The sequence below is a fragment of the Panthera pardus genome, unplaced genomic scaffold (genome assembly GCF_024362965.1).
Source record: "Panthera pardus isolate Hobbes unplaced genomic scaffold, ASM2436296v1 HiC_scaffold_17, whole genome shotgun sequence".
Taxonomy (NCBI): domain Eukaryota; kingdom Metazoa; phylum Chordata; class Mammalia; order Carnivora; family Felidae; genus Panthera; species Panthera pardus.
The window spans coordinates 79,832,450-79,846,915 of NW_026526732.1; the positions used below are offsets into that span (position 1 = coordinate 79,832,450).

General features: G+C 32.9%; 1 protein-coding gene across 3 annotated transcripts in view; it reads left to right on the forward strand.

Moving 5' to 3' along the window:
- The window catches only part of LCA5 (lebercilin LCA5), a 147,983-nt gene that overhangs the window by 80,541 nt on the left and 52,976 nt on the right, over positions 1 to 14,466 (forward strand). For all 3 annotated transcript variants that reach the window (XM_053904704.1, XM_019442712.2, XM_019442713.2), the window contains one exon: positions 9,909 to 10,251. In XM_053904704.1, the coding sequence (XP_053760679.1) occupies positions 10,053 to 10,251 (199 nt within the window). In that variant the 5' untranslated portion in view covers positions 9,909 to 10,052. The remainder of the gene's footprint in view (positions 1 to 9,908; positions 10,252 to 14,466) is intronic.

Here is a 14,466-nt window from a genome sequence, read left to right on the forward strand (position 1 = left end):
TTCTCTGCCTATTTTTTAATTGGATTGTTTGGTTTTGGGTGTTAAGTTGTATAAGTTCTTTATATATTTTGGATATTAACCCCTTAACAGGTGTACTAGGTTGCCTTTTTGTTTATGGTTTCCTCTTCTGTGCAAAAGTTTTTATTTTGGTGTAGTCCCAGTAGTTTACTTTTGCTTTTTGTTTCCCTTTCCTGAGGAGAAATATCTAAAAAGTGTTGCTACGGTCTATATCAAAGAGATAACTGCCTATGTTTTCTTCTAGGAGTTTTATGGTTTCAGGTCTCACATTTAGGTCTTTATTGTGTTATTTATTTTTGTGTATAGTTTAAGAAAATGGTCTAGTTTCATTCTTTTGCATGTACCTGGTCAGTTTTCCCAACACCATTTATTGAAGAGGCTGTCTTTCCCATTGTATATACCCTCCTTTATCAAATGAATTTACCACACAAGTGCGGGTTTATTTCTGGGCTCTCTATATTATTCCATTGATTTATGTGTCTGTTTTTGTGCCAGTACTGTCTGGGATTGTGGTTCCTCCAGCTTTTTCCTTCCTTCTCAAAATTGCTTTGGCTGTTCGAGGTCTTTGTAGTTCCATTCAAATTTTAGGGTTATTCTAGTTTTGTAAAAAAAATACTGTTGGTATTTCAATAGGGATTGCATTGAATCTGTACGTTACTCTGAGTAGTATAGACATTTTAACAACATTAATTCTTCTAACATATGAGCATGGTGTATTTTTCCATTTGCTTCTGTCATTGTCAACTTCTTTCATCAGTGTTTTACAGGTTTTTTTTTTTTTTTTTTTTAGGTTATTTATTTATTTTGAGAGAGAGAGCAAGAGAGACAGACAGAGCTAATCCCAAACAGTCTCTGCCCTGACAGCACATAGCCTGACATGGGGCTCAAACTCATGAATTGTGAGATCCTGACCTGAGCTGAGATCAAGAGTCGGATGATTAACTGACTGAGCCACCCATGTGCCCAGTGTTTTATAGTTTGAGAGTATAGGTCTTTCACTTTCTTGGTTAAATTTATTTTTAGGTATTTTATTCTTTGTGGAACAATTGTAAATGGAATTTGTAAATAAAATTCTGCTACTTTGGTATTAGTGTATAGAAACACAACAGATTTCTGTATATTATTTTTGTATCCTGCAAATTTATTGAATTAATTTACTTTAATAGTGTTTTGGTAGTCTTTAGGGTTTTCTATGTATAGTTTTGTATTATCTACAAATAGTGACAGTTTTTTTCCTTTACCAATTTGGACGTCTTTTTAAAATTTTCTTGTCTGATTGACGTGGCTAGGATATCCAGTATTATTTGAGTAGAAGTGTCATGAGTAGACATCCTTGTCATGTTCCTGATCTTGGTGTAAAAGCTCTCAGTTTTTCAGCAAGTATGGTGTTTAGTTGTGGGTTTGACATATATTGCCTTTATTATACTGCAGTATGTTTTCTTTTAACCCACTTCGTTGAAAGCTTTTGTTCAATAGATGGCTTGAACAATTTTGAATTTTGTCAAATGCTTTTTCTACACCTAATGAGATGATCATATGATTTTTATCCCTCATTTTGCTATGTGGTGTATCATGTTAATTGATTTGCAGATATTGAGCTATCCTTGCATTCCTGGAATAAATCCCACTTGATCTTGCTGAATGATTGTTTTAATGTATTGTTGAATGTGGTTTGCTAATATTTTGTTGAAATTTTGCATGTATGTTCATCAGGTATATTGACTCGTAGTTTTCTTTTTCAGTAGTATCTTTGGTTTTGGTATCATGGTAGTGCTGACCTTATAGAATGTATCTGGAAGCTTTCCATCCTCCTCTGTTTTTGGAATAGTTTGAGGAGAATAGGTATTCTTTCTTTTCTTTTCTTTTTTTTTAAGTCTTTATTTAAATTCCAGTTAGTTAACTACAGTGTAATGTTAGTTTCAGGTGTGCAGTTTAGTGATTCAGCACTTTCATATAACATCCAGTGCTTATCACAAGTGCACTCCTTAGTCCCCATCACCTATTTAACCCATCCCACCACCCATCTCTCCTCTAGTAACCATCAGTCCATTCCTGGTTTGCTTCTCAGTTTTTCCCCTACGTTTTTTTGTTTTGTTTCTTAAATTCCACATATGAATGAAATCATAAGGTTTATTTGTCTCTCTGACTTATTTCACTTAGCATAATACTCTTTTGCTCCATCTATTCTATTGTAAATGGCAAGATTTCATGCCTTTTTATGGCTGGGTAATATTCCATTGTGTATATATACCGTATCTTCTTTATCCACTTATCAGTCAGTGGATACTTGGATTGTTTCCATGGTTTGGCTATTGTAGATAATGCTGCTATAAATATCAGGATGCATGTATCACTTTAAATTAGTGTTTTTGTATTCTGTGGGTAAATACATAGTAGTGCAATTGTTGGATCATAGGGTAGTTCTATGTTTAACTTTTTGAGGAACCTCCATACTGTTTCGCAGAGTGGCTGCACCAGTTTGCATTCCACCAGCAGTGCAAGAAGGTTCCGCTTTCTCCACATCCTTGCCCACACTCGTTGTTTCTTGTGTTGTTGATTTTAGCCATTCTATCAGGTGTGAGGTGATATCTCACTGTAGTGTTGATTTGTATTTCCCTGATGATCAGTGATAATCAGCATCTTTTCTTGTGTCTGTTGGCCATCTATATGTCTTCTTTGGAAAAATGTTGAGAGTAGGTATTCTTTAAATTTTTGGTAGAATTTACGTGTGAATACATCTGATCCTAGATTTATTTTTGTTGGGAGTTTTTTGATTATCAATTCAATTTTTTTTTTTTTTACTAGTAATCAGTCTGTTTAGATTTTCTATTTCTTCTTGATTCAATTTTGAAAGATTGTATATTTATTTAGGAAATTAACCATTTCTTCTAAATTGCCCAATTTGTTGTCATAAATTTTTTTCATAGCATTCTATTCTAATTCTTTCTATTTCATTTGTTACATCGCTTTAATTTCTGATCTTGTTTATTTGTGAGTTCTTTTTTTCTTGGTGAGTGTGGCTAAAGGTTTGTCAGTTTTGTTTTTCTTTTCAAAGAACCAGCTCTTGGTTTCATTAATCTTTTCTTTTTTTTAATCTTTATTTCACTCTGATCTTTATTATTTCTTTCCTTTTACTAGCTTTGGGCCTTTTCCTCTTGAAGCTTCTTTAGGTGCTGGGTTAGATTGCTTATTTGAGATTGCTTGTTTCTTGAGGTAAGTACAAATCATTATGAATTTCCCTCTTAGCACTGTTTTCACTGTGTCCCAAAGGATTTTGGACTGCTGTGTTTTCATTTTCATTTGTTCCTATGTATTTTATTTTCTTTTTGATTTCTTTGTTGAGTCATTGGTTGTTTAATAGTTATACTTTGTAAGAAAAATTAGTAGTTGTTTTATTAGTTGCCTTACTTCATCTTCCTTTTTCTTTTAGCCTAGTGTTTAGGGTCTTTTTGTTTTTAATTTGTTACTTTTTGTTTGCTTATGTGGACTTGTTCTGGCAGTACTATTAGCCAGGCAACATTGTTTCCACAAGGTCTAAGCACTAATTATTTATTTATTTATTTATTTATTTATTTATTTAAAAAAAATTTAACGTTTATTTATTATTGAGAGAGAGCATGAGCATGGGGGGGTGGGGACAGAGAGAGGGGGAGACACAGAATCTGAAGTAGGTTCCAGGCTCTGAGCTGTCAGCACAGAGCCCGACGTGGGGCTCGAACTCACAAGCTGCAAGATCATGACCTGAGCTGAAGTTGGACTCTCAATGGCCGAGCCACCCAGGTGCCCCACTAATTTTTTAAAAGTAAATTTTCATAGGTGTCTAAGAGTCTATTCCTTGGGAAGGCTTAAGTCATTGAGTGCTATATTTTCTAAGGAATGTTTGTTTTCATGAAGGATTATAACATATTATAGGATGTCACAAGTATATGTAGGTTAGAAATACCCACCTTATGGGGCACCTCCGTGGCTTGGTTGGTTGAGCATCCGACTTCAGCTCAGGTCATGATCTCATGGTTTGTGAGTTCAAGCCCCATGTCAGGCTCTGTGCTGACAGCTCAGAGCCTGGAGCCTGCTTCAGATTCTGCCTCTCTCTGCCCCTCCCCTGCTCACACTCTGTCAATCTCTCTCTCAAAAATAAATAAACATTAAAAAAATTTTTAAAAATAAAAAAAGAAATACCCACCTTAGTTCAGAATAGATCCTAAGTCAGAAACTGGGTAAAGATAAGATATTCTCTAGTATTTTTGGGGTTACTCTTGAATTTTGTCACTTTTAAAGTTTTCTCATAAAATTAACATGCAATATTTTTTAAGGAATATATGAAGGATATATATTCATATATATTATATGTACATATCTTGTATATATTCCCTAAAGGAATAAAGGACATTATGACTTTTTCTTAGTTGTCTCTCTTTGATGGAAGAGCCAGACCCTGCTCTAAAAGAACTCACAGTGTATTCTTGCTCAAATTGCTTTCCTCATTGTCTATAATGGCATCTGTACCATCACTAATTTTTGTTGACTGACTTGGTGTATGAATTGCAGTTGTATGGATTTTGGAAAAGTGATTGCTTATATCAAGTTGCCTTAAAAGGGTGGGAATAACTTAGAAATAATTGGCTTAAAATATATTTGTTACATTAACAAATTAAAGATGTAGATTTGTATTTTTCTCCTCTCTTCTTGAAGACCACATTAAAACTATATTAAAGAAGAACAACAGAATGAACCTATAACTTTGAAGGGATGGTCGGGTACTCTCTGATAAAACATCACAGCACATTTTCTGAAAGAGGAAAAGAATAATGATGGATGAAACATTAAAACAGAAAACTATGTCAAAATATTCAAGAGGGAACTATAGCAAAGAAAGTTCAGATATATTTAACAGGATCTTAGAGAATCTTAGCATTTAAAAAGTCAGAGACCAAGGGTAACTGAAAATGGGAAGAATAGTTGAAATATATAACTATATATATATATAGTTATAACTATATAACTACATAACTATATATATATAGTTATAACATATAACCATAGTTATAACATATAACTGTAGTTATAACATATAACTGTAGTTATAACATATAACTGTAATTATAACATATAACTGTAGTTATAACATATAACTGTAGTTATAACATATAACTGTAGTTATAACATATAACTATAGTTATAACATATAACTATATATATAACTATATAAATATATAACTATATAATAGTTATGCCTCCTTTTCCACTGAATCCCATACAGTGTGACTCAGTATAATATTCCCTGCCCTTCACCACTCCTTTTCTTTCCAATCAAAAAATACAGAAGTCATTTTTTCTGGAAATAAAAATAAAGACAACTCTAAAGGAGAAGTACAGTTGTCATGGTGGACATTTGTATCTGGACATTATCCCTCCTCATCTAGGGGAGCCCCATGGAAAATGACTGATTCTCTGCTGTTCATCCTAAAGCATAGTGTGCCTATCAGGAACCCCTACTCATATGTACTTGTTTTCCATTCATTCTTCTTTTTTCTTCTTATTTATCAGTGGACAACCAATAATTACCTTCAAAAAAATAAAACCAGCAGTATTATAAATGAAAATTCTATGGTAAAGAGAAAAACTTTCACCATGTGAAACAGATAGTTCCTGAATCAGAAGAGATCTTAATTTAAAACAAACAAAATGGAGGCACCTGGTGACTAGGTTGGCTAAGTGCCCGACTTCAGCTCAGGTCATAATCTCACAGTTCGTGAGTTTGAGCCCCACTGGAGCCCCGTGTTGGTCTCTGAGCTAATAGCTCAGAACCTGGAGCCTCCTTCAGCTTCTGTGCCCCTCCCCCACTCACACACTGTCTCTCTCAAAAACAAACATTAAAAAAAAATAAAAAATAAAAAATAAAATGTCTAGTGTTCTCAGAGAAATACAAATGCATTGCCTCAGTAAAGCAAGAACAGAATAATTATTAAAAAATCATAGTAAGAAAGATTTATTGGAAATTAAAGTGTTTATACAAATTAAAAACAAAAGCAGAACAACCCTGGATAGTTAAAAGATAAGTTGAGTAAGTTTCTATTTGAAAATAGAAAAACAGAGAGCAGGTTTGTTATTTAGTCAGTTATTTAGTCAGTTTTAAAAAGAGTAAACAGGAAAGTGGGTTATCAGAAAAGTAACATAACATTTCTAGTGCTTAAAGATATTTGTTTCAATATTAAAAGAAGGAGGGAGATAAAGGGGCAACACAATCAATGAAAAAAATGACCCACACCTAGGCACGTTGTGGAATTGCAGTATAAGAGGAGGGAAAATTCTAAAAGCTCCTAAGGAGGGGGAAAAAAAAAGATAACCTATAAAGGAATGAGAATCGGATGAGCATAACTAGAGTGTAAACTCCATAATGGCAAGGATTATTGTTGTTGTTGTTTTCTTTATGGTTACATGGTAAAAGTTCAAAAGAAATACATGTTGAATAAAAGAACGACTGTAACATCTAGCAAGAACCTCTTCAGGGTTTAGAAGACAGTGGAGCAGTGTCTTTAATGTTCTGAGAGAAAATGACTTAACTTAGAATGCAGAACCTATGAAAAGTATCAAATTGGAGGGCAAAATAAAGACATTCTCAGGTATATAAGGACTCAGAACATTTACCTCTTAACCTATCTATATACCCTTTCTGTTGAAGTTATTTGAGGATATGGATCAGTAAAATGATCAAAACTAAAGACGGTGACATGAGCTACTAGAAATGGTGGGTCAACTCAGAAGTACTATAAAAGTGATTCCAGAATGACAGTGGTATAACAGATATACAAAGTAATTGTTTAAAGTAGAAAAGGGAATAATTGGTCCCCAAGGAAAATGTGTTTAAGAGGAAGAATGGAATGGATTCAGCCTGTAGATAGAATGACTAGGAAGCTGGGTAAATATTAGTGATATAGAAAGGTGGTTTTTTCCTTTCAATAGGATAAAAGGACAATTAGGAATTCTAAGGAAAAAACCTTGCATAACCCAACAAGCCGTTGCATGTTGCAAACATTTAAAATGAGTCACAAGTTAAATCCTCATCTTTTATAGTCTCAAGTTGCTAATTCAAGAAATAGCATAAGCATGAAAGTATAAGCCATTAAAATAGTTATTCCAGGGAGAGGGACTTGAATAATGGGTCAATGGATGTTTCCTTTTTTTAAAACTTTATGCATATATTTGAGGTAGGATGGGGGAGAGTGGGTGTTGGTGCATAGGAGGTAAATGACAGGTAATGTTTTGTGGGTTCTACCTTTTGCAATGAAAAGTTAGGCATCTCTGATTAAGATGTGATAGGTCATAGGGAGTTGCTTCTGCTATATGCATATAAACAAATAATCCCCATCTATACCATATAATCAGCTTTTAGTTATATTATTGGAATTAAAACAGTTTTGACAAGGAATATAATCAATTTACTGAATATCTTGTATGTTTGAATTGAAAATAGTTGATTTTTACCGAGTGCTTATTGTGTCATAGTTATTGAATTATCCCATTTAATTGTCATAGCAGTTCTCTAAGGAAGTTATTATTATTATTGTCTTTAAAGATGAGATCATTGAGATTCAATGAGCCAAGCACCAGTATATGCAGCTTTAAAAACTTAAGTTAATTAAAATTCAACAAAATTAAGAAATTAGTTATTCAGTCACATTTACCACATTTCAGGGTGCCCAGTAGCCATATGTGGCCAGCTACCATACTGGACAGCACAGATTATAGAACATTTCCATTCTTGGTGAAAGTTTTATTGGACAGCCTTGCCTTACAGAACCCTTCTTTTCCCCCCCCATTAAGTGTTTCTTTATCTTTTTCCTTTTTAAAAATATAAAGCATTATGTATGCAAATTTGTAATCTCTCTTTGATGAAGAAAGACTATACATGATTTCTCCATATTCTTGTGCTTAATACATTGTGGGGGTCACTCCAGACTGCAGAAAATACACAGAGGTAGTCCTCATTCCCTTAGTAGCTTGATAGTATTGTACTTCACTGTGTGGTTATATGTAGCTAGTTCCTCATTGATGGTCCTTTGATTGTTTTAGTTCTCTACCACTCTAATACTGCTGCAATGAACAGTAGTAGTGCCACCTTGTGCATATGTTTCTTCCATATAGTGCTAGAAGCACTATACTTGTAATAGTAATTTCATCAGTGGGATTTTTTTAAATATTAAAAACGATTATTCCAATTAAAAAAGTAATCTAATTTTATTTTAATAGAAAATAAAAATATATAAAGAGAGAAAAAATCATCTAAAATCCATGCTGCTCAGACACTATTTGGGTGTATATATATCCCTTACTTTGCAAATATTTTTCACTTCATCAGGGAAGAGTACTCCTTACTTTTGGGTTTTTGGTTTTTTTTTTTTATGAATATGTGTAGTTGAGATCATATTGTGTTCACTAGTTTGAATTTTTTCTTTACCATAGTAGTATAAACATTTCCTCTGGTAACACAAACGTTTTGTAAGTTTTTCTAACGACAGCACGATATTATGCGGTATTGATTTTTACAATATTCTTAATTATTCTGCTATTGTTAGAGATTTTGTTTGCTTCCTTTTTTTTTTTTAAATTGTACTGCATATTTGATGGGGGGGTGGGAGGGAGGGGAGGGTGGGTGATGGGTATTGAGGAGGGCACCTTTTGGGATGAGCACTGGGTGTTGTATGGAATCCAATTTGACAATAAACTTCGTATGTTGAAAAAAAATAAAAAAAATTGTACTGCATAAACATTTGTGCATAACTTTTCCCCTAATTTTAGGATTATTTTCTTATTACATAGGAATAGGATTATTGGGCCAAAGGTTAAAAGCATAATTAAAGTTTTAATATATCTTGCCAACTTTTTTTCCCAAAAATCCTGTGGATCTTTTTTTTTAAATGTTTATTTATTTTGAGAGAGAGTGCGAACGAGCGTGAGTAGGGGAGAGGCAGAGAGGGGGAGAGAGAATCCAAAGCGGGCTCCATGCTATCAGTGCAGAGCCCAATGTGGGGCTCAGTCTCATGAACCATGAGATCATGACCTGAACTGAATTCAAGAATTGGGTGCTCAACTGAGTGAGCCACCCAGGTGCCCCACTGTGGATCTTCTCTTGATAGGCATTCCAGCAGCATTAAAAAAATATTTATTTAAGTAATCTCTACACCCCAGCGTGGGGCTCAAACTCATGACCACTGAGGGCCGCCTGGGCACACCCTCCCCTTTTTTCTTTGAGTGCACTGCCGGCTATGGGTCTTAACATGTATTTGCCCATTTAACTTTTGACCTCCTATTTTTCTCGTGGGGTCATAGGAGTTATTTATTTATATGTTAAGGATGATAACTATTTTTCTGTCATGTTGCAACTTTTTCACCAGGTGTTTAAATTTGGTTAATTTTTTACATACTTTAATTTTACATTTTTATGTAGTTATTTTTGTTTGTTTGTTTCTAGTAGTAGGCTTGCCTTTACCACTCCCTGCCTCCCCAGAAAAGAAAAAAATGGTGAATAATGGTCATTATTCATCTGTCAAAAATCAGCATTTGTGTTTATTATAAATCTTAAGATTCAGGGGAGTCAAATTCAGTTAGCATTTATTCAGAAACATTATATATTAGGTACTTTGTATGTTCTCTGTCCAAGCTACAACATTCTGTCTTTTCTATAGACTGTAAATAACAATGTGAAAATAGGGATGAATTGAATTATAGCCTCTTTTAAAAATTATAAGCAGTATTTATTTGCTTTAAGTATCTTTATAATAAACTATAAAACCTATTTCACAAAATATAATGAGTTTCCTTCCCTCTTTCCTTAATTGTAAGAACAAATATGTATCTTCTGGTTGCTAATGGGCTAATCTCTACTACAGATATCTAGAGAAAACAAATTGCAGACATGAATATTATCACCAGGATCTGAAGTCTCTAAAGGTTGCTCTTCAGGCTTGTCATGGATTTTTTTGGAGAAAGGAAATCTGTGAAATTATGTGAATAGAGAACATTTTTCAAAAACCATGGGGGAAAGAGAAAGAAGTCCAGATAATGATCAAGAAAGTAAGACAGATAAACATTATTACTCTTATTCTTCATCTGATTTGGAAACTACTCAACAATCTTCTGGCCGGTCATCGCTAGTCAAGTCCTCTTCACCTAAGAGTAAAAAGGGAAAAAATCCTAAAAGACAGATTTCAGATAGCCAAGTACATCACCAAGGTAAGCATTCTAAAAGAGAGTCTAGAAGACTCATTTTAAGTGTTTAAGGAAAGTTGTATGAATGAAACTCTTCTATTACTATGTATATTGATATGTGCATGGAAATGGGCTGATTTATATATATATGTGTGTGTGTGTGTGTTTGTGTGTGTGTTATATACACATAGTTTTGTATATATAGTTGTTGCTTATGGTGCTGTGTATTATCCTTTGTTATAATAAAAATCATACTATATACAGAAGAAAGAACTGTACATAAGCCTTCTCATTTTGTTTTATTCTTTCTAAATAAATGTCTTGGTGTTTCTGAGGTACTATACAGGCAAAAAAAAATCACAAAGTAGTACCTTTTTAAGTCTCCACTTTTAAAAAGCAGCAGAAGACATTGCTATAAAATACTTAAGGGGCATTTTTATAGACTGAGTAAAATTACTTCCTCTAGGTTACACAGCGCTTACTACAAAAGTTCAAATTAATTCTAGAAATGGAATTTGGGACTTGGGACCACCACTCTGTTTTCTATTAAACTGTGTTATAATGCAAACAAGATTAATCATTAGAAATAATTTGTCTTATTAAAATGTTACTAGTCTGGAACTACATATTAATACATATTTCACAAGGCAATATTCTAGAAAACTCTTCTTTGTCTTAATGAATTTCTGGTCAAAAAACCTCTGATGTACTTAGTGACAAAATATGTAAGGACTACCGTAGAAAAATACACTACAGAATTATAAACTAAGGCAAATGAGTTAATTATAGTGTTCATTAATAAATGCAGCACAGCTATAACAGCCCCATTTAGAAAGATTATATAGTTTAGATTGCAAGGCAGGGAGGGGTAAAACTGGGAACTGAAACAGGGGCCAGGTCATGAAACACCTTGAATCCTCTAATAATATATTGACTGTCTGTTTCTGTGGAGAAATAGTTAGCTATAGAATAGATTTAAGCAGGGGTGTAATTAAATTTGCCTTTATACATTTTTACTTTGAAAAGTAACATTCGCTTTGAAAAAATCAGCAAAGAATATATGTTAATTTTGAAAGCAACCCTTTCATGGACCCCTGATCTAACTTCCCAGGGATGTTCATACTTATAACAATTGAGTGCTTTTTCTTTCTCTTCCTTTCTTTCCTTTTCATTCCTCTTCTTTTATTTCCTTTCTTTTCTTTCTTTCTCCAGTACAGTGCTACAAGTTTTTTGTTCTTTTCCTCAGTGTGAGCCTCTTATTTTGATTTTGTGGTTGAAAGCATGATCTGATATTAAACTTTTGCTATCTAATTAAGAATAAACAGGCTTTAGGGTTGAATCTTAGACAATACCCATTTACTCCTAAGAAATAATTTGCATACTTCGTGAATTACTTGCAGGAATACTTTAATTTTTTACTACTTCCCCAAAGCAATTTAGGAGGCTACCTAATTAAAGAGAATTCTTAAACCTTACCTTATTTAAGAAGATAATTGAGAAAAATCTATGAAAAACAGTTCCAACATCACCCAGAAAAATCTGTTATTGTCTTTAGTCTGACTTTTACTATTTTCTGCTTTGTATTGCCTTCTGAATTAAAATCTGTGGTAATTTGTCTACCTTAGATCAATCAACAGGACCATACCAGTTACACTTAAGCACTTTAGTGTTTCCTTAAACACTGAGTTAGTGTTAAATAGAATATGCTATTTAAGTTGCAACTGCCAGTGTATAATAAACTAAGGAAAGAACACATGTAATTAAAACAGCATCTTGAACACTTGAATTTGTGGATTTGAATGTTTGATAGCATATTCTTCCTTTCTCTTTTTAATTATCAGCATATCTAATTATTTTTAAAAATGAAATTGTTCTATCAAAAGTTATATGCATAATGATAAAATTTGATGATAGTTTAGGTTATACATGTTTGTATATTACATGTTATATATGTTTTCTATTTCGTGTGTTACCAATAATATAAATATCAAGTTTTTTTATAGATATGTAATTCATCTTTACTACATTTTTTTTACTGCATGTTTTTTAAAGGAGTCCTATTTTATTTTTATCACCTGAAGGAAGAAAAAAAGCAATACTTTCTCACCCTCTTTTTCATACTGACTTAGCAAGGGGCAAATGAAGAGTGATATACATGACAGTCAATCATCTTTTCTTTTCTCACTTGAATTAGCACTGTATTTCATCTTGATAGTTTTAAAAATGAAAATAAGTAAATGGCATTTAGGAAATATTTTTGAATTAGGTTAAGTGTCCTTTTTATGATCAGTTTGTAGTCATATGAATAGAATATGCTGTAAATCAATGTTCCAGTTATTAGGATGTGAAAAAGTTGGTTTTGGAAGGCCTTTCTGTTTGACTGAATAGCTGAAGTATATTAGAGGAAAATTCTGTCGATTCTTATGTAGGCTTTAACTTTTCAAATAAGTTTCTATTTGTATGAAATCTTGTTTGCTGAGTAATATGATTTTATACATAAAACAGAAATTTGGAAGAATTAATACTCATCTTTATAATTATTTTTATGTATAAAGTTTCTGTCATTCTAAGAGTTGAGTACATATTCCATAATAGTATATGGATACCAAAACTGTTACTAACTCAGTATGTTGGGAAAGAAAGAAAATTGAAATGATGGATGCCCCAATTTAAAATTAGAGCAGTGCTATCCACAGGAAATATAATGCAAGTCACAAATGTAGGCCACACATGCAATTTTATATTGTCTGATAACTATATTACAAAAGAAAAACAGGTAAAATTAATTTTAATAATAGACTTCATTTAAACCAACATATCCAAAATATTATTTATTTATTTATTTATTTATTTATTTATTTATTTATTTGGATAAAGAGTGAACGTGCATAGGAGAGGGGCACAGGGAGAGGGAGAGGGAGAGGGAGAGAGAGAATCCTAAGCAGGCTGCATACTGTCAGCCCAGAGCCTGATGCCTAGCTTGATCTCATGAATGCTGAGTCCAATCAAGTCGGACGCTTAACTGACTGAGCCACCCAGGCACCCCCAAAATATTATTGTTTCTAAGTGTAGTTAATATAAAACATTATGTTTGGAACATTGTGCTTGCTTTTTTTTTTTTTTTTTTTTGAACTAAGTGTTTGAAATTCAGTATGTACTTCACAGTATACCAGATCTCAGTTTGGACTGCCCACGTTTCAAATCTCTCAGTAGCTACATGTGGCTAGTGACTACTACTATATTGGATAGTGTAGTTTCAGAGTTACAAGTAGGCTTTCCCTCATTTATTATCATTACCACTTCCTTTTGTGTATTCACACATTTTTAGAACTGGAATCCCAAATCAGTACACATTCAAATCACAGTCATTAGAATCTTCTGTTTTTTAAGTGAAATTTTGTAATGTAAATTGTAAATATTACTTGTTTATATAATGGAATTAAGGTATCCATGACTAGAGAGGTGGGTAGGGAAAGGTTAAATTTTCTAGTTTTTCTTTTCTTTTCTTTTCTTTTTTTTTCATCTGGAATGCATTTCCTTCTTAAAAACTGCAGTCACCTTGGAGATTAAAGTTCATTATTCTCAACTGTGGCAGGCTTCCAGATGCCTCTTTTAAAGGACAGGGGCTCTGTACACTGGGGCCTAAGTTTAATGAACTTTTAGTATAAATAATGACATTCCAAATTTTTGCGAAATGTTATTTAATATGTATAGTTTAAGGATTTCATATGCATATATTTTTTAGGGTGTAGTTTTTTTGTTTTTGTCTTGTTCTCAAATTGCATCAAATGTTTTTGATTGAACCTTACACAAAGAAAGCCCCTGAGTAAGCATTTAAAATCATGTCTGTACTGCTAAAAGTGTTTTTCATTTTTAATCGCTGATAAATGGGATTAGGTTCTTATTGTGCCAGAGAATATTTGTGGAGAACTTCCTATTTTATATGAATTCTTTGTTTAGTCCTCACAACAACCTAGTTATATAGGTGCTGTTATCCTAATTCTATGGGTGGGGAAAATAGACCTGGAAAGATTTAGCCAAATTGCCTAGGAAGTTCTTAAGTGGTAAATCAGAGTCCCAAACCCAAGTCTTCTTGTTGTATAATATGTTGTAATCTTCTTTCCCCAAATAAAGAAAAAGTTCTAGTTAATTTAGAGAAAACGTACATTTCATCATTCTGAATTATAATCCCAAATATCTTGGCATAAATTACTTGAATATCACAATGTTTTCTCCAGT